The 24,426-nt window shown below is 43.2% G+C and overlaps 1 protein-coding gene across 1 annotated transcript; it reads left to right on the top strand.

Annotated features, from left to right (window-relative positions):
* The first annotated feature begins 713 nt into the window (after window positions 1–713).
* On the top strand, window positions 714–24,374 carry LOC311112448 (double-stranded RNA-specific editase 1-like). The gene is made up of 11 exons (XM_084155582.1): window positions 714–960; window positions 7,520–7,546; window positions 14,823–14,897; window positions 17,302–18,275; window positions 19,422–19,536; window positions 19,834–20,002; window positions 20,146–20,300; window positions 20,410–20,578; window positions 21,484–21,665; window positions 21,788–21,966; window positions 22,158–24,374. Exons 1-11 carry the CDS (start codon window positions 852–854, stop codon window positions 22,332–22,334), a joined length of 2,331 nt encoding a protein of 776 aa, XP_084011708.1. The 5' UTR covers window positions 714–851; the 3' UTR covers window positions 22,335–24,374.
* Window positions 24,375–24,426: the final 52 nt, after the last annotated feature.

Raw genomic sequence — 24,426 nt, 5'->3', positions numbered from 1 at the left:
TATAGATCCTTTAAATTAGTGTGAATCGGTATGTTTCTGTTTCTTAGATGGCATTTGTTGGCCAAGGTGATCGTCATTGGATGTGTGTGTGTGTGTGTGTGTGTGTGTGCACGTGCACGCACGCATGTGTGTGTGTGTGTATGTGTCTCCACAGATCATGAGGGTCCCAAGGAGAGGGTGAGATTGGCTACCGCTGGAGTGACGTTTGTTCGTTTTTTAGCATTCATATAAAAGTACCGGCTGGCGAAGCTCATGACATCTGAGGGTGTGAACGAGAGAGAGAGAGAGAGAGAGAGAGAGAGAGAGAGAGAGAGAGAGAGAGAGAGAGAGAGAGAGAGAGAGAGAGAGAGAGAGAGAGAGAGAGAGAGAGAGAGAGAGAGAGAGAGAGAGAGAGAGAGAGAGAGAGAGAGAGAGAGAGAGAGAGAGAGAGAGAGAGAGAGAGAGAGAGAGAGAGAGAGAGAGAGAGAGAGAGAGAGAGAGAGAGAGAGGTGGATAGAGATAGAGAGAGAGAGAGAGAGAGAGAGAGGCATATTTTTCTATATTCATTTGACAACTGTTTACCATGCTGGATCAACATGCCAGACATCACCCTCCTCCTCCTCCTCCTCCTCTGTCATAGCCTGACTGCCCCTCCTCCACGTATCCCTCTCCCCTGCTCATCCTCCCAAAGTTGAATGTGAGGGAAGGAGGGAGGGTCTGCGCCTAGTGCCTGTACAGTACTTAGCAGAGTGAGAGAGGGAGGGGAAGTGCAGTGCCTCCTAGACTCTCCAGGCTAAAGAGAGCCTAGGGGCAACAGGGCAGCCTAAGGGGCAAAAGGACTGCCTAGGGGCAACAGAACAACCCTGTTAGGCATGGCTGTGTTTCTGGATGGCTCCCAGGCCACGGGGACCGTGGGGGCCTATTACTGCTTGATCCGGAGGAGGTTCAAGAGGAGGCGCAAGAAACGCTCCGAGCGCAAAGGTACTCCACTCCAGGATAGCTCTGAGGGATAGTCTTTGTGTGTGTGGAGGGGAGTGCTTGTGTGGGCTTGTGTGTGTATCTGTAGGTCTGTGATTTTTGTGTCACTGTATGTAACATTGATGTATTGGTTGACTGACTAATGCAAGGATTGTGCTTGTGTGCTTGTGTATTTGGTATTTACGGAGTTATGAGCGTTATTACTGCATATGTTGCGTCTGAGAATGATGCAGGCAGTTTTCAGATATTGGAAATATGTCATTGAGTTTGTGATAACAATATGATGGAGAATTCAGGCATAGAAATGTACAGTGTTGTGGTTGAGTGCCTCGAATGCATTTGAAACGTTTTTGAGGTAGAATAGTACTAGTTTACTTTCCACAGAAACAGAAACATCTATTTGTGTTGTCGTATTTGTGTTAGAAGGATCAAGAACTGTGTTTATATCACATTTAATCTTCCAAGGGTTTTTCCCGTTAAACAGCGCTATAGTTATCATACATTTAACTCTGAACCGTACTGTCAGTGTCACTCAGACTTCACACACTATATACAGTATGCATGACGTATTCTGCCATTTTCTGTGACAGGATACAGGCTCAGTTCCACGCCCGTTGCTTTGGGTAATGGCAATAGGCAGATATATTAACTTTCAAATTAACTTTCTGCAGCGATGGGGTAACCTGTAGTCTATTGCAAGGTGAGCAGATAGGAGTTTCAATTCAGAGAGGTGTCCATGCGGAAAGTATAAACCCTCCTTCCACTCCTGGGTTTTAATCTCTGGAGCGTGGATACAGCATGGTGATAGGCAGTTTTGTCTCTTTGCATACTGTAAAGTATCCCTATCATACACGGTCTTTGAGATTCAAAGTTCTACTAGAGAAAGGGGAATCTGAAAGGAGATTAGGAATGTGATGGTTAAGGAAGAAATGATCTGATATGTTGATTTATAAAAATACAAATAAAATAATATTCCTGAAGTGGATGGACTCTTGTGCACTTGTTTCTTCAGTCCCCCCCCCCCCCCCCCCCCTATATAGAGTCTGGAAGGTATAGAGAGAAATAGCAATAGCGTCTCTCCGCCAATGCCTCGTTGGTCAAAGCCTATGGGGAAATGAATGTTGTTTTTTTTGAGGGTTTTTGGATAAATGCCGAAAATAAGGTCTATGTTAAACACAGGCTTAGGAGATCTTATATGTTTTGTTCTATGAGATAATCTTCATCAGTTAACGTCACTTTTTGTGAATTTTTAAGCGTTTATATAATTTAAAAGCACAAAGCACATAAAGGCTTCATAATTCATAAAGGTCATGTTAACTGACAGATATTATCTCACAGAACAAAACGTATAAGATCTCCTAAACCTGTGTTTACCACAGACCTTATTTTTGGCGTTTATCCCAAAACCCCATTCTTTCTCCATTAATTTTCCACATAGAAATGGCTGAATGAACCAGAGGTAACTCATTTCCGGTTTTTAGGACTACAAGCTGGCGAGCTCTATAGACAATGTCTAACTTTATAAGAAACAAGAGGAATCCTCAGAGCTACATAATAATCTATCTGTTCATGCATTAGGAGGAAGGATTATTGTAGGGATTATTGCTTTGTTGCTATAATAGTCTGTCAAGAGCTAAACAATGAGCTGCCACCTTGGCATATTAATCATATGAATTAATCAAAGGGAAATTCAGCAGAACCTTTTAATGTGACTGTGACTGAATGACTAAATCAAATCTATTGTAGTGGAACATTTAGTAAGGATATTTGGGACTGAATATATTGTTGTCTCTCAGAGCATTATCTGTAATGTGCTGCCTGCTGAAGTCATTTTTGTAATATTCTCGCTTTGTTGGGTTTAGACATGATTGTCAATGGCTGCTAATATTTCAGTGGCTAAATAACTCTGAAGCTTACTCGGCCCACCCCTCACATAATATTTAAATGCAGATTCCCTGTTTTCATGAAACACTCAAAAGGCAACGCAGTAATGACTTTTGTCTCATTCTGTCCCACGTATAAAATACATTAATTTAGTTGTAATCCATTGTAAAAACAAGGTAAATAGTTCAAAAGTATTGCTAAGAGTTTTCCAGTGTTTACACCCTGCACACTGGGAAGCTATACGTACCATCATTTCCACTGTACCTTTATGCTAACTGGTGTGCTGCGAGGTGAGGTGAAGTGTGAGTTTAATCTACTGGGGAGAAAAGTGAATTCCAGACAAGGTAAGAGGATGGATGTGCGCTGTGAGGCGTACACGGCTGCTCTGTGAGGCGTACCTGGCTGCTCTGTGAGCCGTATCTGGCTGCTCTGTGAGACGTACCTGGCTGTTCTGTGAGACGCACCTGGCTGCTCTGTGAGACGTACCTGGTTGCTCTGTGAGACGTACCTGGCTACTCTGTGATGCTATGGGATGTGTCTGTCTAGTCTGCCTGAGCCGTACGTCGTGAATCTCTGTCAGTCTGTCTGTCAGACATAACAGTATCCTCTTCTCTGATAGGTGGAGTTGATAGTGATACTTGATAGTGGCTCTGCTGTATCCAGATATTCCTGGTCTCCAGTGAACCCTAAGATAGCTGTGTTCTGTTCTAGGTTGTTCTAGGTATATGATTAAATGAACCTAGGTTGTGTTGTAGCTTTGGCTTTGGTACCACCGCCACTATAATCAGTGGTGTAGTGGTACCTGGAGAAGTAGGTATACTCCAATTTTGCAACACCCGGTGAGGAAAGGCACCCTGTGTGAAAAATTCTATGAGAAACAGTGACACACTAAATGACCTAAAATGATAAATCCCATATTGGTCTCTAACAGTCAGACAAACCCAAGCTGTACTGTGCAGTAGGCTAATAGTAGGTCTACTATTGAAATAGATAAATGAGGCTGTCAATTGAGTCAGAAATACACAGGTTTCACACTTTTTAAACAGAAAAACAACACAATCGGATGTTCTAAGTCCACAACAATGCTTAAACCACATCAGGAGACCACCATTGAGGTCTAGGAAAAATCTATGAAATTTAGATTTTTTTTGTGTAGTTACGCTTTAATTGAAGTGTGCAGGGACCTAGCACTGTTTGGTTAGCGGAAACACTGTTGGCCATGAGATCGAGTTTACAAAACAAATGGCCACTGGATTAATGCAAATAATCATGAAATCATTCTGCCAGGTAGGCATAGGCTACTTTGTAGTTAACATTTCATTTAGAAGGTTTTTGGGAAAGCATTTTAATCTACCAGAAGACTGTTAGGCCTATCATTAGCGTTGCTATTTTTCCTGTTCTTTAATTGTTTGAAACCTGGACGTTTAAATTCCAATTATTTTATAAAGACGTCTTACCTTGCGTCAAAGTAGCCTATAGCCAAAATCCCACCATTGCAATTATTTTATAAAGACTTCCTCATTTGCATTCTCCTGTTCTATTGGTTTTCAACTTTCTTTCATTGTCTAGCAGGCATTATCCTAGTCATATTAGCATCCCATGATAGTTGTTGCATCTTTAGATCTCCCCTCTTTCTACATATCTAATGGATATTTCCATCTCTGTCCATGAAACCACTTGCATGTGCGGTGAACATTTTAGAACATGTTTTTTCTGCAAATTGCATTTTGTAACATTCGAGGCCTACTGCCGTGTGCACATTGCTGCGCTGAAAATGTGAATAAATAATAGTTTATCAACATTTTAAGCTAAACATTCTGATCTGTTGCGTCAGCCTTATTAATTGACATGGCGTATACCTCCACTACACTACTTTGATATGCATCGAGGGGATTAAGAAGTGAGTATACGGAATGCCCACTGAAAAATAAGTGGGTATATGGCGTATACCTGCATATACCCTCCACTACACCACTGACTATAATGTTACATCCAGATGACCCCCTCAAACAGGGGCCACCTCTGCCTCCCCATCCCCCTCCTCACCCCTCTCCTGGCTAGTCGGCCTGTCTGTCAACATTACCTCCAGACCTGGTTAATCCAGGAGCCGTGAAGTGTGAAATTCAACATCTTCCCTTTCCCTTCCTCCATTCCCTCCCTTCTCACCCAGAGATAGAGGAGCACCTGGCCTGGCCTTGGCGGCAGCGGCAGCGGCTGAAGACAACGATAGTCATCTGTTGTGAGCTACGGGGGTAGTGGTGCGGAGAGAATAGCTGGGGATGGGAAGAGAGCTGCAGAGCTAGGCAGAGCTAGGAACCTGGAATCTCTCATCTGTCGTATACCTGCCTGCTGAGCAGCTGGAAATAGTGTGCCTCCTGAATGTACGGTGTGGGAGAGAGTGCAAAATCCCCTGCCTGAGTCTAGGAAGGTAACTGACTACATGTGAAACAGTTGGACTGTCACATGCAGGGCGTTTACACAGTAGCAATTTTCAGCACTGGAGGCCAGGGACCACAGGGCAACCTGTGATGGCGTTAAATGGATTTGATCCGACTGCCTGTCATCCAGCTGGATAGGAAGGAAGAGGGCTGCTTGGGTGGGTTGCGTCAAGGTTTCAGGACTTGCGGCGGCTAGAAGAATTTAACAGGAATATTGGCTTCCAGTCCGACTTGGTATTCCCAGAAAGATCAAATAATATCAACTTGTGATTATGATTGTATGTTCAGCCTTTGTCTTCATCATACCTGCAGACCAGAGGCTGAGAGAGATAAGCATTAGAACTAGTTTACCCTTTAACATTACAGTGACAGACCCCTCTGCTCTGCCTAGCCCCGTAGAGGGGACTCTGAGGTGACAGAATAGTATGTGTGTGTGTGTGTGTGTGTGTGTGTGTGTGTGTGTGTGTGTGTTTGTGCGTGTGTGAGTTAGAGAGAGAGGTGACTGAATAGTGTGTATGAATGCCAGGCTGTCATCAGCATAGATCTGGAGACTTCACTCCCATCGGAGAAGACCCACAGGGGGGCTGACCCCCGATCCTAGCCCGTTAAGTGACACTGATTAGCGTGTAGAATATATACAGCGTCCCTGTCGCCCCCTGCGCCGTCATAAAGATTTCACAGGGGACTGCAGCCACTTAATGGCCTTGAAGACCAGGGGAGATTTTATTAGCTGTGCAGCAATGGGAGCACTGACCTATATTACCCAGGGCTACCATTTACAATAAAATGGACAGGACTCACCCTTACTAAGAAGGTCCTTTTTCTTATATCAGACAGATTTATATATACTGTAATGCTTTTTGATTTATTGCAGTTCAGTTTCAGCCCATTTCAGGGTTTAGATTTTCATGTGATTTCGCCCTAAATGTCACATTTCCATCGACTACTGCAACAATTCAAGGATTCTTTCCCTTGGAACTTTCAGGCTAATAGCCACACCATTTGTATCTGACAAACTGAAAAAGGTCAATCAATAAGATTTGGTTGAATTTGCTTGGTGAGATTTCAAGGCAATATTATGTTCCAATATGATTTTCCAGATTGCATTATAAGGTCAACAATTGTGGGATTTTAATAACATGTCATTGTTAAATCTTCAATTAGCTCCCTCAGCTGGTACAATATTGCTTCAGAAGAAAATAAAAGGAAAAGCTATGAACTAGCCTACTGCTGAGTTCCCTCTCAATCTAGTAGTTGATTGTGATTCATTCTATAACCAATGAGGTACTATGTACAGTAGGTACTCTGTTGATTTGGTTGGTTTGGTCTTCTAGTTTGATACATCTTATGTTTGGATTCTCTCTTGCAAACTGTTATAGGAAAGCAAATAAAAAGTAGTGAGGTACAGACAGTCTACTCCCTCTGTCTGTTCCTTTCAGCTCTCACATTCCTCCGTCCACCATCTCATCACCTCTCCACGGCACATCGATAAGTCACGCCTGTGGCTTGACGGGGCCTGGTCGAGAGTCCTATCCTGCGTGTCTAAAAATGACATTTCACGGCGAGAAAATGAAGGGTTTGAGAGAGAAATATACGCCGCCGCTGCTGCTACCGGCAATGTTCAAGGAAGCTTTTTGTGCCGGAAGGCACCGACACCTTATTTCTCCCCAGTCCGCCCAAACCCAGTGGATCGATCCATCTGCATTAGACCACTGAGGGATGGCTCTGACAGTTGGTTTCAGAATTCCCCTCCAGCTGTAGTACTATTCCACTTCTAGAACCAGAACTTTCTCCAACTTCCATTCATCAATGTCTCCTCATGGGTTGTCTGGTTAGCTCTGACACCTCTGGCTGGTGTCTCCCTCACAGCATCTCCCATCATCATCATGAGTTCACCATTGTTTTCCTCTCTGATGGGATTTGAGTCAGTGGTTTATTGAGGGTATTACCAGCTCTTGACAAGGGTTGATGATGATTCACTGCTGATTGAGAGCAGGGTACCAGGTGGCTAAATACATATTGTGGTGAATTTCACAGTAAATGTAATGTTAGTATATCATAACATTACATTTCATATTTCCACATTTTCCCTCCTGAAAATTCGAATTGTTATTTTTCATCACCAGAAAGCATGGAATGGGTTTATCCTATCTTATCAGGGGACAAACCTCAGATTTTATGGAATATAATTTTTACATAAGATATAATAATAATATTCTTATTTTCTCTTATTTTCATAGGTGTCATCAGCAAAGCAATGACAGAAGGTATGTAGGGTGCTCATATTGCCTAGTTCTATGCCACTTTAATCAACTTTAATACGGTCCTGCCATTTCACAGCATGTGTGTGTGCTCATGTGCAAGCCTGCTTGTGTGTACAGTATACTGTGAGTACATAACAAGATTTGTAAGATATGTTCTGCCTGTGTATCAGTGTGCAGTGGTGCATGAATGTCTATGTATGTCTGAGACAAGAGTGTATTATTTGAAGGTGAACAACACAGGCAGACAGTGTAACTAGGTGTTGGTCTCTGTGGTCCAGGCTGTGTGAGATACTTTCTGTTTCTCCATAGGACGTGCATGACAGGCTTCAGATAGATCTATGTATCAGACATACAGCTCCAGACTCTTGTGGGTTTCCTATTAAATGCATCTTTACACCACACAGAAAGCATATGCTGCTATAGATACAGTGCTGTAGAACCACATATTTGATGGTGGATCAGCAATGTAAATATGGCTGTAGCAATCCTTTATGACTTTCACGTGTTGGTCCTTAGGATGAAGTAGTCTGCTCGCATTGATTTGCTAATATCGTGGTGTGATATTCATAGTCCTAAGACTCCCAACATTGATAACTTGGGGATAGTGACTGTGAATAACAATAAGCTCAAATGTGTTGATGCTACATATCCTTGTAAACATATGCTAGCTAAAGTTCTTACGAGAAAACTTCAATCATGTTTTTAATGTGAAACCTTTGAACATGAATGGCTAACAGAGGCTATACAGGCTGTGGATACGATACAATGTTGATATCTGTGAGCTTTGACAGTGAACAGAATACCACTCCAAAACCTTGAAGTCTGTCTCACTACTTCCCTTTTCTTCAAACATGTGTACACAAACTCACTCATAGATAACTACATTTGTTGACATTTTCTCATTCTGCCCCAGCTAATTTCTGTCGCCCATTATCTTGGTGAGCGAGTGACAACCTAAGCCTCAGTCTCCGTCTATCCAGCACACACAAAGCAAGCAGCCAGCATTTCCAGCGAGGCGCCAGGGCTCGGCAGCCTGATAACATTGTCAGTGCTAATGTTTGGGAGGAAGGAGTTGAGTGGCGGCAGGGTACAAGGCCACTTCTTGTCACACAGAGAGACGAGATTACACTGTTCAGGCTGAGAGAGAGGCTGGTTAGTTAACACAAAAGCCAGCTCTGATCTTCGAACAACCAAAGCAGCTTAACAACAAGGCTTTCTTGGTTCTACTTGTGATTTACGTACTCTTACTATGTTGTGCTCCATCCACTGTTGTGTGTATAATTCTTGTGTGTCCTCCTCCGAAGACTGTCTAAAACCAGGCTCTTAGAAAACCCCTGGGAAAGCTGACTGCCAAAAATGAATAAAGTAGGCATATGGTTAACAAAATACTCTGTATGTAGCACTGTGCAATACCATATGCGTCAAAGAAAGGAAGGTGAAGACCCTCTTCTCAGCCCTGTCCCCCAGGTCCTAGCACAAAGAGCAGCATTCATATCCTGTTCATTTCCCTTCCTGGAATGTGCATTGACCATAATGCTGGTTCTGGTTTTTGTTGGTCCCCTACAGGGAATATTAGCTCAGCTATGGCGCCTAGCAGTCTACAGCCATGTATGTGGCCTAGGGGAAATATAGCAATGGGCGCATTACCACACCATATGCTTATTGCTATGGTTGTGGCCATTTCAGTGGCCTGCTGTGCTGAGAGCTGTGCAGCGCTAGCGCTGTCCATGTTGCTGACTGCTGACAAAGAGCAACTATATTCCTAATGAAACCTATTTTGGAGGCTATGGCGGCTATGGCCGCTGCCCTTTCATTAATACCCATCTGGCTCCCTGCGCCTGGCCATTATGACTCTGACACATTTTGAGCCAACAGCCACGCAGTTGCCTCCAGCACCATGTTAGTGGAATAGGATGTGGTGCAGCTGGGTGGCTGTAAGGGATCTGGATGGATGATGCCATTATAGCAAGGTTGGCTATCACTAGCTACAGACACCTTGGTTCAGTGAGAGCTCATTTTGGCGCTGACATATGCTTCATCACTCAGCTAAACTGATATGTTCATGCAGGTCCAAGGCAATATGAACCATCATAGACCTGGTACTTCATTCAGCATTTGTCCACTTGAAAGTGAGAGCGAACCAAACAAAGATGACATTTAGACAAAGTAATGAGTAAGACTGTAACTTAACCCAGACCATATGAATCTTCAGTGATGCAAATATGACGCTTCCTCTCCCTTGACCTCTGACCCCTGTCATGGAAACACCAGCAATTACCCACAAGGCCACTCTCCAGGAAGTGACCGTTCACTGCGAAGGTCCCCTGCTAAAGACTGACAGTCACCGGCCCCCACAGCCAGGAAAGCAAGGTCCCTAATCCCTAGCTAAGAGTGTCACAGTAAAAACCATCCCCGTCAACATTCGTTTCAGCCCAGAAAGCAGTGATGATAATTATCTGGTCATTCATTAATTCATTAATTTCCTGCCTGGTGGATGACATGTAGAGTGGCAGTTTGCTGATTAACCTAACGTGAATAACAGCAGCGTCGCGTCTCTTATCGTCCTGGAAGGCGAGCGCCGCTGTCTCACGGTGAGAGCTACAGCTTAAGACGGGGGGATGCTAGGGGAGGTGATGGCTCTCTGACAGGCAGACAGGAAGGGGGAGGCCAAAGGGGTGTAGGAAGAAATGTGAGCGATGTCATTTAATAGCTTAGACTTAATAAGGTGGCAGTTGCAGAAGCGCTGACTAAATGAATAGTTTCTATTATCTACTCTGCTTTCATGTTGACTACATCAACAAACGTGTCGTTTGCTCCCAAATATTATTGTATTTTCTCATTGTCATTGAATGAGAAAAGTTGTAAAAAAGCGCAAACTTTTCAGTTTGACATTTTTATGGGTTCTATATGTAATTGTGTCTGCACACTCTCCTTCTTGAAAGTGTCATTACTGAAGGGAAATGGAGTCTGTATTCCTCAATCAGTCTGTCTGTAGTGGCTGGCCTGATTGGATAGATTCAGCAGGCTGCTTTTCTGTGGGAATGCTTATCAAATGCATCCGCTTCAAAGCAACGGCACCAAAGAAATGCTGCTGCGACAATCACAGATCATCTCCATTCCATTGCCTCCATTTTCTCTCATCTGCAGGAGAACTTTGCATTTGGTTGCTTTTGAGAGAGAGGACACCAATTATACTGTCCCAGTCTATATGAAGTATTTCTATCAAAATATTTATTGTTTCGATTTGAAACCCTCAGTCATTTAGTGTGTCTAGATTACTCCAATAGTGTTTTGAAATGGTATGTTTGAGCAATAGGTGCTGCTGTGGTCCTAGTTGGATATATCCACTCTCTGAAACACTGAAAATGTGCCCTAGAAATCTCAGCTTCTTTTTGGGCCTATTTGCAATTGTCCTTCAAGGGTTTCTCCCCTCTCTTCTGAAGAACAACTGTGTGGACAACACAGAGAATTTCTGTAACCCCCTCAGTGTTCCTATGAAGTTACTGCATCTCATTCTGTTGACTACTCTTCCCCATACAGAAGTGCTATGTTGTTATCGACACACCACAGACCACGGGGGGACAGAATACAAACCTAACACCCTATTTCATCCTATAGGGAGGAAAAGAGAGAACAGGCTACTATTTTCCCACGTCTTGGCTTTGGTCAAGATAGATTGTGGAGATGAGGATTGGGAAAAACGACAGCATGCCCGATACAATACAGCTTGTATTGACTGATGTATAAACTGTAGATTCAATCACTATTTCATTATATGATTGTCACGACTTCCGCCGAGGCTGCCTCCCCTCCTTGTTCAGGCAGGCTTCGGCGTTCGTCGTCACCGGCTTACTAGCCACTGCCGCTCCATATATCATCATTCCATTTGTCTTGTCTTGTCAATTACACACACCTGGTTCTTATCCCCTCATTAGTCCGTGTATAAGTGTTCCCTCTGCCCCCCTTGTCCTTGTGGGTGATTGTTTAATTGTGAGAGTAGTGTAGCTCGGTGGAGCTACTCGTACCTTGTTATTGCCGGGGTAGATATTTCCCCTGTGCCTGTTATTGTTGGAGCTACCGTAACCTTGTATTGCCAGGGTAGATTTTCCCCTGTGCCTGTTTCGTTTGTCGCTATCCAGCGCTATTTGTGTACGACGGAATAAACTCTGCATTCGGTGATTACCCTCCTGCGCCTGACTCCTTCTATCACACTCATCACAATGATATCCGCGGCTAATTAATATATGCAACAGCTTCCTTAATGCCCTGTGACTGTAGGGTGGATTGGCTGGAGAAATGTCCTGTATAAAATTGAACAGTAGAGTTAGATTAACTTAAGGCCATTTTTCTGTTTTACAATTATTATATTGATTTACTCTCTCTCCTTTCTCCTCCTCTTCTCCTCCCTCTCTCCCTGACTTTTCGCTCTGTCTGTTTGTGGGTTGATATAGTATCTGAGATTAACTCCATGAACGGTAGTTTCCTCCCGATGGCAAGGGTATATCGCTCGGCCCATTGCTTCCTACAGTTGCTATCACTGTCATGCACATTTGTTTGTTCTGGTTACACTTAACTTTACGCTCGGTAAGCTATTTTCAGACATCCGATACTCTATTCCATCAGTGTGTTTCAATCTTATATACTATAGCATTGATACTGTATGTTTAACATGAACGTTTTTTCATGACTGTCTGGGGAAATATAATTTAGGTATTATATATCTGGAGACTTCCTGTGCTTTCTCAAATGAACCACATAGGCTACTGTACTGTATAGTGTGTGAACTGCAGCATTTTCCAGAATATCTACTTTAGGGGTTCCCAAATGTTTTTGGCCCGAGACCCCATTTTCATATCAAAATGTTTTCGCGACCCCACCAAGTTATGTAATCAACGGCCAATGTTCACTTTCTTTATTAGGGCTATGATAGTTTATTACAAATCAGTCTGACGGTACTTTTGACAGTATTTAAATCTGAAGGAAGTACAGTGCATTCGGAAAGTATTCAGACCCCTTGACTTTTTCCACATTTTGTTACGTTAAAGCCTTATTCTAAAATTGATTAAATAGTTTTTTCCCCTCATCAATCTACACGCAATACCCCATATTGACAAAGCCAAAATGGGTTTTTGAAATTTCAGCAAAAAATGTTTTTACAATAACTGAAATAACACATTTACATAAATATTCAGACCCTTTACTCAGTACTTTGTTGAAGCACCTTTGGCAGCAATTACAGCCTTGAGTCTTCTTGGGTATGGCGCTACAAGCTTGGCACACCTGTATTTGGGGAATTTCTCCCATTTTTCTCTGCAGATCCTCTCAAGCTCTGTCAGGTTGGATGGGGAGCGTTGCTGCACAGCTATTTTCAGGTCTCTCCGGAGATGTTCGATCGGGCTCTGGCTGGGACACTCAAGGACATTCAGAGACTTGTCCCAAAGCCACTTCTGCGTTGTCTTGACTGTGTGCTTAGGCTCGTTGTCCTGTTGGAAGGTGAACCTTCGCCCCAGTCTGAGGTCCTGAGTACTCTGAAGCAGGTTTTCATCAAGGATCTCTCTGTACTTTGCTCCGTTCATCTTTGCCTCGATCCTGACTAGTCTCCTAGTCCCTGCCGCTGAACACATCCCAACAGCATGATGCTGCCAACACCATGCTTCACTGTAGGGATGGTGCCAGGTTTCCTCCAGACATGACGCTTGGCATTCAGGCCAAAGAGTTCAATCTTGATTTCATCAGACCAGAGAATCTTGTTTCTCATGGTCTGAGAGTCTTTAGGTGCATTTTGGCAAACTCCAAGCGGGCTGTCATGTGCCTTTTACTGAGGAATATCTTCCATCTGGCCACTCTACCATAAAGGCCTGATTGGTGGAGTGCTGCAGAGATGGTTGTCCTTCTGGAAGGTTCTCCCATCTCCACAGAGGAACTCTAGAGCTCTGCCAGCGTGACCATCAGGTTCTTGGTTACTTCCCTGACCAAAGCCCTTCTGCCCTGATTGCTCAGTTTGGCCGGGCGGTCAGCTCAAGGAAGAGTCTTGGAGGTTCCAAACTTCCTTCATTTAAGAATGATGGAGGCCACTGTGTTCTTGGGGACCTTCAATGCTGCAGAAATGTTTTGGTTACTTTCCCCAGATCTGTGCCTCGACACAATCCTGTCTTGGAGCTCTATGGACAATTCCTTCGACCTCATGGGTTGGTGTTTGCTCTGACATGCACTGTCAACTGTGGGACCTTATATATACAGGTGTCTGCCTTTCCAAATCATGTCCAATCAATTGAATTTACCACAGGTGGACTTCAATCAAGTTGTAGAAACATCTCAAGGATGATCAAAGGAAACATGATGCACCTGAGCTCAAATTCAAGTCTTATAGCAAAGGGTCTGAATACTTATGTAAATAAGGCATTTCTGTTTTTTATTTTTAATACATTCGCTTTGTCATTATGGGGTATTGTGTGTAGATTGTTGAGGATTTTTTTTATTTAATCCATTTTAGAATAAGGCTGTAACGTAACAAAATGTGGAAAAAGTCAAGGGGTCTGAATACTTTCCGAAGGCACTGTATAGTTTCAAATGACTGAAATGCATCAGAAATGTATTGGAAAGTTCAGAAGATCATCAGGCAATGATTTTGTATGATCTTCTGTGTAGAAAAGAATGCATCTTTCTTTTTCCCCCAGTCTGATTTAGTGTCTAGTCATGTCCATTCGGAGTCCTGTACGGCTTGTAGAGGGAAACAGAAGACACATACGTGTTCCTGAGAGTCTTATCTTTCAGTGATGCGGTCATATTTTCTAACTTAAACGATAGAGCCACATTTGTAGGAAAAAAACAGAAACCGCTCTGTTTATTACAACTGCATCTAGCGGCTACCGGAGGTTATTGACGTAACCCTGGTTCTATGAACCATGCACAATTTAATTTATTTTATTTCAGTTTGGGAAACGCTGAGCTAGTTGAAACCGAGGGATAATGGGACAGATATTAAAGTCACAAAAGACTGCCCAGACCTTTATGGTCTGTCGGCATTGACAGGATTAGTCCAGATGCTGAATATATATGTATAATATATACTCTAAGATTAACCGTAAAGGGAGAGTCAATTTCCTCTAGTAGCATCTTAAGTTTTTTTTTTTTTTGCTGTGTGACATGATATCTTTTCCAAAAGCAAGCAGTAGTATTTACAGTGGACTAAATTATATTTATAGCAAGATATCTCATGATGCCTTTTTGATGGATGTATGTGGGTGTGTATGCGTGTCTCTGTCTGTCTGTCCTACAGGTCGAGCCGGTGTGAAGCAGCCCCGTAACCAGCCGAGGTTCTTCACCATGGAGGGAGATGAAGAAGAGAGCATGAGTGAGTCCCCTCCATTTCACCACACTGGTCCCTATACTTGCTGTCATGTTGTTATGCTTGTGAAGTGCTTACACACACTAATAATATCATATCCCTAGTAGTGCAAAACGATTTACTCGGTTATATGTTTTCAAGTTGAATACTGCTATCAATAACACAACATTATTGGAAGGAATCCAGTGAGGAGAATTGTAGGCCTATAATGTATTAAATCTCCTCTCCCTGATTTGTTTGTGTAGGATTGACCTTGAGAAAGTGTCATCAGACTGTGTTTCCTGGCTCAGGAGGGTAGGATCAGAGTTTAATCTCCCGTTCAGGGGGAGATGAGGGGATATGTCCTGCGTTATTTCAGACCGTTTTAAGAGACGGATTCTAAGCTTGACCCCCTGCACTTCTCGAAAAGCTTCTAAATCCCCACAGAGTACCTCCTCTAGGTTCTGAGAGCAGTTATAGTTCAGCCTTAAACTGCCTGTAACAAGCCTGGGAGGGTTATTGAGGAAAGGAAGCTCTTTCTATAGTCAAAATACAGGGTTTGTCAACAACAACTGCATCGCAGTGCTAACTGTTCCACTAGAGATCCTGGTTCGAATCCAGGCTCTGTCGCAGCCGGCCGCGACCGGGAGACTCATGGGCGGTGCACAATTGGCCCAGCGTCGTCCAGGGTAGGGGAGGGAATGGCCGGCAGGGATGTAGCTCAGTTGATAGAGCATGGCGTTTGCAACGCCAGGGTTGTGGGTTCGATTCCCATGGGGGGCCAGTATAAAAAAAAAAATGTATTCACTAACTGTATGTCGCTCTGGATAAGAGCGTCTGCTAAATGACTAAAATGTAAATGTAAATGTAAATTCCAAGCCCAATGGGGCTGTCTCATGTTGTAAGGTGCAGAGAGAGAGAGGGGCTGTATGTATCTATGGAGCAGATGTTGAATTCATTCAGCGCAGTGCTTTGCCCCAGGACCATCACATAGATCCCATTACACACTTGACAGTTATGATGTTAGGACATGTTGTATGTTAGGACAGCCCTAATCCTCCTGCTTCCCTGTTACACCAAGCCCAACCCACATGGGAGCTCACTTGGATTACTGTGTCGGTCAGGGACATCCTCGCTGCACAGCACACAGTTGAGGGTTGTTGGCAGGCCGATGGGTATACATTACCAAGGTTACTCAAGGGCTTTCTGGTGTGTGTGTGTGTGTGTGTGTGTGTGTGTGTGTGTGTGTGTGTGTGTGTGTGTGTGTGTGTGTGTGTGTGTGTGTGTGTGTGTGTGTGTGTGTGTGTGTGTGTGTGTGTCAGGGTCAGGGTCAGAACTGAGCATGGTTGGCGGCGGACAGTGTTGTCGTGGCGTGGTCAATCACAATGCTCTGTTGTTAAATAATCTCTCTTTCCCAACAGGGTTGTAATCACTACTCCCCTCCTGTTGAGCTGGGCGCTAGCAGCATTGTGTTTTTTACACTGTTTATATTTTCTCTTGCATGCCTGTTATTTACTTTACCACAACTACCAGCCTAGTCACAAAAAAAATCTGATATATACTCTGTACACTTTGTTTTAGAAAATGATGATATACAGCTTGGTCCAGAGCTAAATTATAATGAAAAGAAAATTATTATTTGAATACATTTTTGACTGCAGTGGTGCATGAAAATCCCAGAAAACACTTGTTTGTTTGTCTCTAGCACCTCCATTTTGGGAGGTGGCGATATCCTTATTTTGTCCCTCTTCTCTCCAAGCCCCTTTTCACTACCTTCTTCTCTCCTCCTGCATTTTATACAAGGATGTATTTGATCCCTGAGCGCCGAAAGGAGTAACCTATCGAGCTTTTGCTGGAGGATGTTATAAATGAAAATTTACACCAAGTTCCATCAGCTTTGTAATCAGGACGTGGCGATATGTGTTCCTCCAACCACAGCTACACCTAATTTATTGATACCATGATAAATACAACCCTTACAGTTAAATTGGTCATGCAGTCCTTCACAGGACGTTTCTAGAAGTTTTGAGTGCCAGTTCTTCAATAACACAGATGAATAGATAATCAGGAGCCAGATGACAACACTGAAATGTTTAGACATTTTGGTGGGGTTACTTTTGTATTTACACTGCCTATGTCTTTGGTAGTGCTTATTCTGAAAAATATATAAATAAATAAAATATAAAGATTTTCCTCAGAAATCAGTCCTTCATCAAGTTTTTTTTTGATTGTATTGAAGGTTAATGTTGATACTAATATTACTATGTATTTAACATACAATGTTTTCTATAATGACTACTTATGAATCTAACATACAAAGGAACACACATCACTTGTCCAGTTACAAAGAGAGATAAAGGAATCTATAAATTTTACATTTACAAGATCCTGCAACGAAGGCGTTGTAAGTTACTCTTTCTGGGCACCGCAGGTTCGAGCAGCACCGATGTTAAGGAAAACCGCAACCTGGACAACGTGGTCTCCTCCTCCAAGGAGGGGTTGGGGGGTGAGGGGGCAGCTCACCTCCTTAATGGGGGCAGTGCAGGGTGTGGAGGGGGCAGGAAGCGTCCCTTAGAAGAGGGTAATAACGGGCATCACAACAACAAGTACAGGCCCAAGAAGCGTAAGAAAATGCCCGGGCCCATTCTGCCCAAAAATGCCCTGATGCAGCTGAATGAGATCAAGCCTGGGCTGCAGTACAAGCTGCTGTCTCAGACCGGTCCGGTCCACGCGCCCGTGTTCGTCATGACCGTCGAGGTCAATGGGCAGCTGTTCGAGGGCTCCGGCCCCACCAAGAAGAAGGCTAAGCTCAACTCGGCTGAGAAGGCTCTGCGGTCGTTCGTTCAGTTCCCCAACGCCTCCGAGGCGCACATGGCAATGGGCCGGACGCTAACGGTCAACACAGACTTTACCTCCGACCAGGCTGACTTCCCGGACATGTTGTTTAATGGGTTTGAGACCCCGGCCCCTCCGGAAGAGTCCTTCTACCTGGGCTCAAATGGTACCAATGGCTCCTTCAGCTCCCTGGGACTAGTAGAGTACCCCCTGCTGGCGAACTCAGGTACTACCGCCCTGAGTCAGTCCTCGTTAGGCCTCCCACCCACCCCGTTCGTCCCAGCCTTCGTCTCCCCCGCTATTGCCAAGAACCCTGTCATGATCCTCAACGAACTACGGCCCGGGCTAAAGTACGACTTTGTGTCAGAGAGTGGAGAGAGCCACGCCAAGAACTTTGCCATGTCCGTGGTGGTTGACACACAGACGTTCCAAGGCTCAGGCCGCAATAAGAAGCTGGCCAAGGCCCGGGCGGCGCAGGCTGCTCTCTCTGCCCTCTTTAACATGCAACTGGACCAGACACCGTCCAGACAGCCTATACCCAGAGAGGGCCTGCAACTGCACCTGCCACAGGTAAGAACAACTACTGCCCACACCACGTTCACTAAGAGACTGTTGGATGACATGCTAGTTTCATATGGTTATTTGAAAAGCTTTACTTTGAATGTAAGGCACAGAATAGCACATAGTAAACTTATAATGCAGGACAACCCCCCCACACCCCCCCACCCCCCTCTCCCCATCGAAAATCTTGTGGAGCAATAGAAAAATTGTAGTAGTATGCAGAGACTCTTCTTAACTCTATCTGGGTGGTTTAACCCCAATAAATAAGAGAGCAATGGTCAGATATGTCAGTTTGGTTCATCCTCCATTGCAGGCAGTATTCAACGTTCACTTCCTATTAACTATTCTCAGTTTAATTGACTTGATGGTCTAACCAGCTCATTATAAGCCTCTGACAGGGCTTAATTGAAAAGGAGACGAAGCTTTGAGAGACAGTGGTGCATTACAGCCTTGAACGTTCCACGTTGCTTTGTGTACACTCAAATCTATTTACACATCACTTAATCCCGTACCCCTAATCCCTCCTGCCTGAGATAACGACTGACGAGGCAAGGTAATTTAAACTGTAATCTTAATTAACATCAGCTCCTGAATGCTATTCAAACATACCTATTGATTAGACAAGCTGCCTGCTCCGTTGGCCTGCTTTAGAACAGATCAGTCAATGAAGCGGATGGATGATTTGCGTTGCAGCGTTTAAGCTCCCTGGTGTCTTGTCTGTCACTCATCCCTATCTAAACCCTTTTATTTGCAGTTAGTATGTCTGATCCCTGAAGAAGTAGGCACCTCTAATCTATTATACTGCACTAGCCTGTCTTCTGTTCTGTTACCTGAGCTTCAGTTTGAGAAAGCAGTGTCTCATAGGGGTACCCTGGATTGTCATTGCCTCGATGATTTCTAATGTACACATTCATGTGGAGGTTTTGGTTAGATTTTCAATTGATCATAGATGTTTTATCAGAGCTATATGATAAGTCAGAAAGGTGGTCCTCATAATGTTTAATCTTCTCCAGGAACTTACCCCTCTCCTCCCTCCCCTTCTCTGTGTCTTGCCTTCTATTCTGTCTGGGTTTAGTCTCTGGTTTAAGGCCTCAGTTTGTTATGTTATGATGCCGAAATCCCGGTATCTCATGCTCTGCTTGGTGGTTATCTCAGGTTCTAGCTGATGCTGTGTCCGGTCTGGTAGTTGACAAGTTCAGTGAGTTGACGGATAACTTCACATCGCCGCACGCACGCCGGAAGGTCCTAGCAGGCATTGTCATGACAACAGGTACTGTTAGAAGGAAATTTGACTTTAAGTTGATTGTTAATCTCTGACTCTCTGTCAAATGGAGAGAGCCCCACTGGTGCTGCATGGATCACAACTGGGGGTTTCATTAGAAACTAATCACGAAAAAAATATGTTTGCCTAATTTACATTGTATATTAGGTATCACTTTACATTTCCTAGTTGATTTTATCACTGCATCATGAAACAAGAGAAACAAATGATATACTGTATTCAGTAGATGTAGTTTATATACCATTTAAAACTATTTTCGTCTCACAATCCACACGTCCCGCCCAGGCACCGATGTCAAGGAGGCACAAGTGATCTGTGTTTCCACGGGGACCAAGTGTATAAACGGCGAGTACATGAGCGACCGCGGCCTGGCTTTGAACGACTGCCATGCTGAGATCATTGCTCGTCGTTCCCTCCTTAGGTACATGTACGCACAGCTGGAACACTTCCTCGGGTAAGTCACTGTAAACACGGAGACTGGGTTAGTAACACTCATAAACAATTTCATTTTACCGGAAGAAACAAATGCCAACGTTACCCTTGTCTTACCCAGCGTCCGCCTGTCTCTCCGTCTTTCCGTGTGTCCGTCTGCCATAGCAACAACAGAGAGGAGCAGCAGAAGTCGATATTCACGAGGTGTGAGAACAAGCAGGGCTTTCGTCTGAAGGAAAATGTGCAGTTCCACCTGTACATCAGCACGTCGCCCTGCGGAGACGCACGTATCTTCTCACCCCATGAGGCTGCCTTTGAGGGTGAGACTTTGCCCTGGGTGGCTCTTCTTCTTATGCTTCTTCTTCTTCATTTTAAAATGCTTCTTCTTCGTCATTTTAAAGGCTTATTTCCTTTCCATTTCATCCACAGATCAGGGAGACAAGCATCCTAACAGGAAAGCCCGTGGTCAGCTGAGGACCAAGATAGAGTCTGGAGAGGGGACCATCCCTGTAAAAGTCAGTAACACCATCCAGACCTGGGACGGGGTACTGCAGGGAGAGAGGCTGCTCACCATGTCCTGCAGTGACAAGATCGCCAGGTCTGTATCCATCTTTGACACCACTCCTTTTTACTAGGTTGTATGTTTTAACAACCAGTCAAACTGTAACCATTCAGAAGGTGTCCAGTCATTTTAATGGAATGAAGATTTAAATATGACTTTCATAAAAACACCAACAATGTAAATCTACTATTTATGCCATTATTGTGAACTTTGTCCGACTTTTCACAAGTCAGAGATAGCCGCAAAGGCTTTTGCTTGAGTAAATCACATGGACAGCAAAAACCCAGAGAACAAGCCTTGAAGAAACAATCTAACAAACTTTACTGAGATCTAAAGGGAATAAATCAACAATATTGTTCATGATTACACACCTGCAGTTTGAGGAGCTGTTGCAGTTCCTAGGGCACACCCAGCAGGGATGCCATTTCCGTGGAGATTAATCAAAGGCCTAATCACGGCTCTAGCATAATCATACCTGTAGCACTGCTCTGTTGGCAGAGTGTTACACAAGTGATTGGGACTTGAGAGAGAGAGAGGTTAGCTAGCCTGAGGAATGCACTAATCAGAATCATTTGAATAGCATCTGACTCCAGGCAATAAACACCCTTCATCACTAAAAGTGGAGCTTAATTTTCAAAAAATAGGAAATGTCCAACTGAGAGGCTATTACATATTATTTTCTTCAACTCAGGTTGCATTATTAGGTGGAGAAAAACAGGGTACAAGAAGACATTTTCCAATTCAACCTCTGCGTTCAGACTGATCGAAATGTTCAGGGTAAAATCCGAAAACTCAAAATAGTTTTTAACTTAGACTTGGGTCTTATCCATACCTTACACTCAGAAATGTCTGTGTTTTGTGGTGGTAAGACTCAAAAGGTTGTGTGACTCAAAAGCAGTGCATCCCTATGATCAGCACTTCTCACTACGCCCTTCTCTCAGGTGGAACGTAGTAGGGATCCAGGGCTCTCTGATGTGTTACTTCACGGAGCCCATCTACTTCTCCAGCATTATCCTGGGCAGTCTGTACCACGCAGACCACCTCTCCAGAGCCATGTACCAGAGGATCGCTGACATTGAGGACCTGCCTCAGACGTTCAATCTCAACCGGCCACTTCTGAGCGGTTCGTCCTACTCATCCTACATCCTACTCCTACTTAGTTTATGTCAGACACAGCCCCTGGATTGTCCTGAAAAAATATATCTCACAAAGGAATCTTTTTAAGTCACTTTCTCTTCTCTACAGGAATAAGCAACGCAGAAGCACGGCAGCCGGGTAAAGCTCCTAACTTCAGTGTGAACTGGGCTGTGGGAGACCAGGGATTAGAGGTCATCAACGCCATGACAGGCAAGGACGACTTGGGACGGCCCTCGAGGCTCTGCAAGCACGCCCTCTACAGCCGCTGGGTGCGCCTATACTGCAAGGTAGGCTACTTAACCCGCACAACACCTTATATACTCTCAGGTGGCTTTTGCTGTGTGTGTCTGGGTATGTTCCAAGAACTCAATTTACCAACGTAAATGTTTTGACATTGTGTTTTTTCACTTGATTGTTGAATAATTTCTTACCGTGTTTTATTCTTGTCCAATTAAAACCTCTCTCTTCCTGACTTTAGCTTTCACAGACTCTGAGAATCAAAGGTGCCAAACCCAGCTTGTACCATGACGCCAAACAGGCAGCGTTGGAGTACCATGCTGCCAAGCAGACTCTGACCAAGGAATTCCACAAGGCAGGACTGGGAGCCTGGGTCAAGAAACCTATCGAACAGGACCAGTTCTCACTCCAGTCCTGAGTGGATTGTTTTCATAGAAATAGAATGACTATGTTATTCAAAAATGTGTATGGGTTGTTATCATGGGAGGAAGAGGAGGCTCAGATGAAGATACTACTCCTACCAACTGTTTAGACGTCATTTGTTCTGTGTGTGGATGACACTCACCCAACCCTTGTTCCCTCTCCTGATCACTCCACTTTTGACCATAAGACATTGAATTTGGTTGAATTTTGTCTTATTGTTTTTCTCAATGACTCACTGTAAAGGCTTGTTTTCATTATTGTTTGTGTCAAAATAATTATGATTGTTATTGATGTTTCATTAGTTTCATGATGTTTATTTCACTTACATTAGTAACCTAACACGTGAAATATGACAGCTGTAAAACTGGAAACCTGGGATTTTTTTAATGGATTTTGTTGATACATTTTATAAATCAATACATGCAAAAATCAACTGAAATCAGTTGGCTATCTACAGACAAACCTTGTCTACACTCACTGTATGATTATGCCAAATATATAGAAAGCTTTCAAGCTTACCTCCCAGTAGTGGTCATAACAATAGCTATTTTTCTGTCTTCTTCCTAAGTATTAGTGTTGTGGCCGTTCCTCTTGTCTTGAAGGCTGATGTCCTCTCTTGCACTTTTCATGTGCAGTCTTTTCTTTGTTTTTGCTGTGAGATGTAAAGCATTGCACTGTCTGAGGACGATATGTTTGTTTGTTTTTGAATAGTGATAGATACGTGTGTTTTTTGATTCTGAAAATTTGATTGAGAATGCTTTCTATACTGGTAATGACATGTTTTATCTAAGTCTATCTGAAGTAGGCCTACTTAACTTCTGACAAAGATTTGATTCCTTTTTCCCTTTACAGTCAATTACATAAATTATACTAAAGTACATATGGCCTTTGAAACGTACATTTCTATGGAAAGATATTCTTGGAGCGCGGTTATTTGCTATGCAATTGCAGGATGGCTCACACTCTTGTGGTTGCCAGTCAGATGCAGTGGACTTCATGTACTGCTTTTTATTTGAACACACACAACATTTTGCTATCATCATGTACCATTTGTTGAGAGCTTGACAAAAAACAACTGAAATTATTTTAGCTCATATTTAGCCATGAGTGTTGAGGTAACTTGAGCTAATTTTCCTTGTCTGTCATCATAAGCCTTCTTACCTCACCAAAGATGATTTTTATTTGCTTTTTGTTTCTTTGTAATGTTTGTTTGTACAAAGTATCTGGTCACTTAATTTTGATTACTGTGTTTTATACTGCTCAATGTCATCTCTTTGGACTATTTATTTTAAATGAATTGAATTTGATCCCTGTGTTAATGTAGCAATTTAAAAGTATGAAACTGTAGATCATTTTGACCTGTTCTGTGTCGTTTTTAACAATTAACATGTTACCAAAAAAAGAAAATATACCCAAAATATATTTCTAACAGGCTCGGAAATGTTAATGTACAGTACTTTATCCAAGTATACTCATTGGAATCGAACTTCACTCGTGAACAAGCCCATTTTGTAATTTTCCCCCATCTGTATTGTCACACCTCTCATCTGCACTTGGCATGTTTTCTTATTTGTTTATTTTGAATAGTTGTAAGAATCCACAAGAATCAAGGCAATTGCAGTTTTTGAAAGGGGACCAAGCACAACTTGTGTTGTTTAAAAAAAACTTTAACTGCATCAGTAGTGAATGGCTGGTTAACCATTGTGAATAACCTTTGATCACTCCGTCCCAACCTTTGGTTATTATGAGGGGTCTTCTCTACGTATGTCTGCTTTCTCTGACCAAGTTTTGAGCGTTGACTGTGAACTTTGACCGGGTCTTTTGCCGTCCTGTAATGGTTCATGCACCGTTTGATTGATGTGCCCAGTCCACTGTAGTCTCTAGAATAAGGGCCTTAATGCATGAGTTCTCGCTATTAAGCATGAGGAAAAAATGTAATAAAACAAACCAGATAAATAAAAATCATACATGTAGAAAATGAGAAAAGACCTATAAATGAGAAATATAATAAATGGTAACATAGTTAGATGTTGTATATAGTTGTCTTTCTTTATTTCATACACTATTTGCTGCCAAGTTCACTGCAT

The sequence above is a fragment of the Coregonus lavaretus genome (assembly GCF_964263955.1).
Source record: "Coregonus lavaretus genome assembly, chromosome: 38".
NCBI classification, from domain to species: Eukaryota; Metazoa; Chordata; class Actinopteri; order Salmoniformes; family Salmonidae; genus Coregonus; species Coregonus lavaretus.
Note: the sequence above shows the minus strand (reverse complement) of the source record. Positions and strands in the feature narration are given on the sequence as shown.